General features: G+C 35.3%; 1 protein-coding gene across 1 annotated transcript; it reads right to left on the bottom strand.

Moving 5' to 3' along the window:
* Positions 1 to 360: 360 nt before the first annotated feature.
* Positions 361 to 1,296, bottom strand: LOC140526736 (olfactory receptor 2D2-like). Its single transcript, XM_072643193.1, has one exon. The coding sequence runs from the start codon at positions 1,294 to 1,296 to the stop codon at positions 361 to 363; it is 936 nt and encodes a 311-aa protein (XP_072499294.1).
* Between the last annotated feature and the right edge of the window lie 4,091 nt (positions 1,297 to 5,387).

The raw sequence follows: 5,387 nt of genomic DNA, 5'->3' as shown, positions 1-5,387 counted from the left end.
CTTCTTTCAGTTCCTAAGAATCTACACATGATGTATTTCTCTATTCCCCTAAAATCTAGTGCAAAATGTCCAGGAGACATGATACCTCTATATTTGCAAGGCCCATCCACGAGTACTTTATATTATTGTAGGTTTACCTAATTGACTAGAGTCATAGATGGATCATCTCATACCTGAGTCACATTGCAAGTATATAATATACAAATAGCCTATTTACATATATATGATAATATTAACATGCATGCTCACCATCAATCTTGTGGGAAAAATATATTTTCTCCCCATGGAAGGATGACAATGGTATTGGTTATGACACAACAAATTTTGAAACTGAAAGACATTCATAAATTCATGTGAGGCTCAGAGTCTGCAAAATTTCCTTCTGTTGGCTACATTCCCAAGTGCTTTCTTCACATCCTTGTTCCTTAGGCTATAGATAAGAGGGTTAAGCATGGGATTTACCACAGCATAAAACACAGACACCAGTTTTCCCTGCTCCTTAGAAGACCTGGGTGTCATGTAAGTCATTATTCCAGATCCATAAAAAAGGATAACTACAAGAAGGTGGGAGCCACAGGTGGAAAATGCCTTGAGTCTCCCTGAGGTTGTCTTCATCCTGATGACAGTCACTATGATAGAGCCATAGGAGATAAGGATCAAGGTCACAGGTGCAAGAAGAATCACAACTCCCATGAGGAAAATGGCCATCTGTGTGCTATGAGTATCTCCAGATGACACAGCCAAGATAGCTGGGGCCTCACAAAAGAAATGAGCAATTTTATTGTCTCCTTGATACGGTAGGTGTAGTGTGAATGTCGTATCTACAATGGAAACTAGAAAGCCACTGGTCCAGCATCCCAAGGCCAAGAGGCAGCACAATTTCCCTGTCATGATGAGAGAGTAATGCATGGGGTCACAGATTGCCAAGTATCTGTCATAGGACATCACAGCTAACAGGGCACATTGTGTACATCCAAAAATGAGAAAGAGAAGAAGCTGAGCTGCACATCCTATGAAGGAAATGACCTTTCTCTCAGACAGCATGTGGACTAGGGCTTGGGGAACAATGTTGGTAGAGAAGAAGAGATCAGCTGTAGACAAATTGCACAGAAAAAAGTACATGGGTGTATGGAGACTGGAGTCAGTCAGAATCAGAGAGATGAGGAGCAAGTTTCCAAGAACAGTAACCAAGTAGACCCCCAACACTAATACAAAGAGCAGTAGCTGAGTGTGAGGGTCCTCTGAAAGTCCCAGGAGGATGAATTCTGTCACTCTGGTCTGGTTTGTTTGACTCATGTTTGGACTTTTTATCTCTCTAGGAAGGTGCCAATAACTTCATTTGGAGAAATAAATGATCTAGAATATCAAAGGAAATAAAGAAAAAGATAGGAATGAAGGAAGAATACTTATTCTGGATCTCAAATGATTTAATAAAATATCATTTGATGTTGGTTTAAAGATAGAGAAGTAGATCAATCAAAGACTAGACAAGGAAGAATCAGAAACAATCTAATCCAATAATCCAGAGTTCAATATACACACACACATATATAAATATGTGCATATTAATATATACGTGTAACAAATTATTTTGTAAAGCAATCCTTATTTCATTAAAAAATCTTCTGGAAAATCAATATTCTGTAGATGAGGTTCAGGCTACCATGTTATGTCATGTTCTGCAATCATTTTAAAATAGACACATGAGTAGAATAAAAGCAAATAATAAACCTTTAAAGACAAAGAGTACAGATGGGATGGAGACAGTTACAAAAGAAAATAGGAAATTTTGATTACATAAAACAGAAAATTTTCCTAAACAAATGCATCTAGGTTAAGAAGGGAACATTGGGGGAAAAATTATATAAATTTCTTCAATAAAGGTTAATTATGCAAGATATGTAAATAGCTTAGAAAATACACAAATGTGTGAGATATATATGTGTGTGTGTTACACACACACTCACACATATGTACACAAAGAGAGTCATTCCAATAGGTCAATGGTAGAACTCCTGGAAAAACTGTGTTCTCTCTCTCCTTCCTCCTCTCCATGCTATGTGTATATATATATATGTATATATGTATATATATATATATTTATATGTGTGTGCATGTATATGTATGTATATACACACACATACACTGGTATGTACAGAGATATTGATAGATAGGTATAGATATAGGTATAGGTATAGATAGCTATACGATACCCATAATGAAAATGGCAAAAATTGTTGGAACTTCATATAAAAAGAGTAATCTTATTGTCTCAATGGTAGAATAGATGAAGTGTATGTATACATGTTAAAATCATGAGAACTATTAATTAATGTTCTTTTACCAGTGATGCATTGGGGAATGGCAATAGCTTTCCATCTATCTATCTATCAATCTATCTATCATTATTCCCCAATCGCTCAGTGATAAAAGGATATGAGTAAATAGTTCTCATTATAATTATAAACAATTAATAGCCATATAAAAGGATGTCCCAAGTCACTAATAATAGAAATATAAATCAAATCACCTGACATTTCACTTCTCACCCAGAAACTTGGAAATGATGACAAAAGATAGGAATAATGTTTGATGGGTGGTGGGAAGACAAACACACTAATGTGCTCTTGGTGGCACTGTGAATCAGTAAAACCACTTTGAAAAGTAATTTGGAATTATGTAAATAAAGTACAAATATCTATACCCTTTGTCCCAGAGTTTCCATCAGCCAGAATGTACCTTAGAGAGGTAACTGATAATAAAAGTCTCCATATACATCATGATGGTCATAACATCACTTTTTGTGAAGAGCTGGAAGTAATGTAGATTTTCTTTGAGTAATATCTAAACAAAGCAATATATGAATAATATGGAATATCATTATGCAATAAGAAACGGGATATATGATGATTATAGAGAAGAATGGGAAGACATGAACTTATGTGAACTGAAGTAAGCATAGCCAAAAATGTATACATAATGACTACAAAAATGTAATTGAAAAGAACAAATACCTCAAAATAATTGAGAGTGTTGAGGAATCACAAGAAAAGGCAATCCTCACATCCCATTCTTTTATAAAAGTAGGAGGTCTATGGGTGAGAAACAATGAATATGTTTTTCAGACTTCTTGATGTAACTGATTTTTACTTATCTTTTCTCGTTTCTTTTTTCTTTATAAAATACTCTTCTTTTATGGTTTAGCTCCTGGGAATGGAGAAGAAGAGATACAAGAAGAAATTCAAGCAATAAAACCAAATTATATTAATAATGTATTTGAAAAACAAGGGAGCCAATAGAAATTTTATGCAAGTATGTAACCTATTGAATGCCATTATCTCTTCATTGGAAAGGACCTTATAGATGATCTGGTTGAATTTCCCCTTCACTCATCAGCTGTTCCATTGTTAGGTGTTCAATGAACACTTTGAATTACAAGACAAATTCCACTTGGAGGCATTCCAAGCTGTTAGAAAATATTCCCTTCTATTAAGATGAAATTTCTTTAGTTTTCTAACATTTTTCTTAGTTCTGTCTTCTAGATCAGCACAGAATGAGTCTAACTCCACTTCCTCATGAAAGTCTTCCACATGTTTTAAGATGACTCTCATGTCTTCTCTAAGCCATAGACTGAATCTCTTATCCTTATTTATGACATATTTCCTAACAATTCACCAGTCTGTTCACCTTTCTCAACATGTGCTCCATTTTGAAAACATTTCAATTAAAATTTGAGGTCAAGAACTGATTGCATAAATCCTTTAGTTGTCTGACCAACACAGAATCCCTGACAAAATCATTAATATTCACCATCATTTCACTATAGGATTTGTTTGTCTTTCCTCCTATACTAATTGTCCAATCTCTTTTAACATTTGACTGCCTCCAACTCATTTGTCACCACTGACCTTTTACAGACATTCTCGGCTGACATGTAATTTTCTACAGGGGTTTACATCATACTTCCTTTGTTTGAACTGTGCCTGTGATTTCACCAGTGTAAAGAGTTCCTGGAAAATTGGCACCTTGTTTGCAACTTAGAGGGTTGTTTGGGAGATGTTAGAGCTTAAGTGATGCTATTCCCAATGAAAGCTTTCTGATCCTAAGATTCTACTCGTTGCATTTTGTCATGGATCAGGTGTTAGTACAATAAGGAAGGTTTTCTGTTGAAATATGGGACACAGAAAAAACACAGGACTAGAAAATGTACCAGTGCTTCAGTTTTTGTTATCCTTCATTGTTCAGTATTCTCAAGAAACAGAAATGACAGTGACATTATTTTGGTCTTATCTTTAATGCCAGGGATATTTCTTCTACAAGACAGTAGAACAGTGCAAAGGAGAAGAAAAAAGTAGCAAGAATCTATAAGGCAATAAATCAGCCTGGTCTTGGTAATCTGAGTTTTTAGGTTCCTTTCACTTCATTTGAATCTGTGTGTTCAGATGGAGCATCTTCCCTCTCAGAAGGACTGACAGGAGATATTTTATATTTGTCTCTTTGAGTTTCTCTGCTCCATCTACAGCCAAGTGGACAAATTGCCCAAACGTTTTGACCCAGAGAATACCAATGAAAACTAGTTAGTAAATATCAACATTTCCTTTCCTTCCTTCTCTTCGACTGTCAACGCATGGTCATCCTTTAAATGCTAACTAAATATTACTTTAGCCACAAACTTTTTCTTGATACACTTAACCAGTAATAAGTATAGTAGCTATAATAATAATAGCTAGAATTTAAGTAGTGTCTACTATATGCCAGGAACTTTACCAAGAGTTTTTAAAATATTCTTTTATTTGATCTCCATAGCAACCAACCCTGGGAGGTAGTTTCTATTATTATTTGCACTTTATGGTAGAGGAAACTCAGGAAAACAGAGGTTACATGATTTGCTTAGAGCCACACAGCTAGCTAATGTCCGAGGGTAGGTTTGAACCCAGGCTTTTCTTGCTCCAAACCAAGCATTCTGTTCACTACACCATCTAAAATTTCTCCCTTTCTCTCATTTACTGCTTTGTTTTGCAAATTTCAGCTATACCTGTCATATAAAATTGTTTATTATGGTTACCTGTGCTGTAGTCCTAACTTACTACTGACCGTATGTTCCAGCGGAGTAGTAACTGAGTCTCTTCTAAACTCTGTATGTCTACAACACCAAGCACAGTGCTCTGCATGCCCACTCCTGGTTCTGACATTATTATCTGACATTTATCTGACATTATTATTGGTTAGTTATTTCATCAGAATGTGTTTCTCTCGTATATATTCACTTAATTCTATACTCTCTTTTCTCACCCTGAGTCTTCCCCATGTTTTTAAGAAATCTCTCTTTTTTTCTTCTTCCTTCCCTTTCAAATTATGAGCTAAAAAATCATAGCCATTAAGCTTGT

Source organism: Notamacropus eugenii, chromosome 1 (assembly GCF_028372415.1).
Source record: "Notamacropus eugenii isolate mMacEug1 chromosome 1, mMacEug1.pri_v2, whole genome shotgun sequence".
In the NCBI taxonomy this organism is placed as follows: domain Eukaryota; kingdom Metazoa; phylum Chordata; class Mammalia; order Diprotodontia; family Macropodidae; genus Notamacropus; species Notamacropus eugenii.
The sequence above is the reverse complement of the archived record's forward strand: the minus strand, read 5'-3'. Positions and strand labels throughout refer to the sequence as shown.

Bases quoted from the DNA above. Each gene is read 5' to 3' on its own strand.
- LOC140526736 (XM_072643193.1), bottom strand. From the start codon at position 1,296: ATGAGTCAAACAAACCAGACCAGAGTGACAGAATTCATCCTCCTGGGA.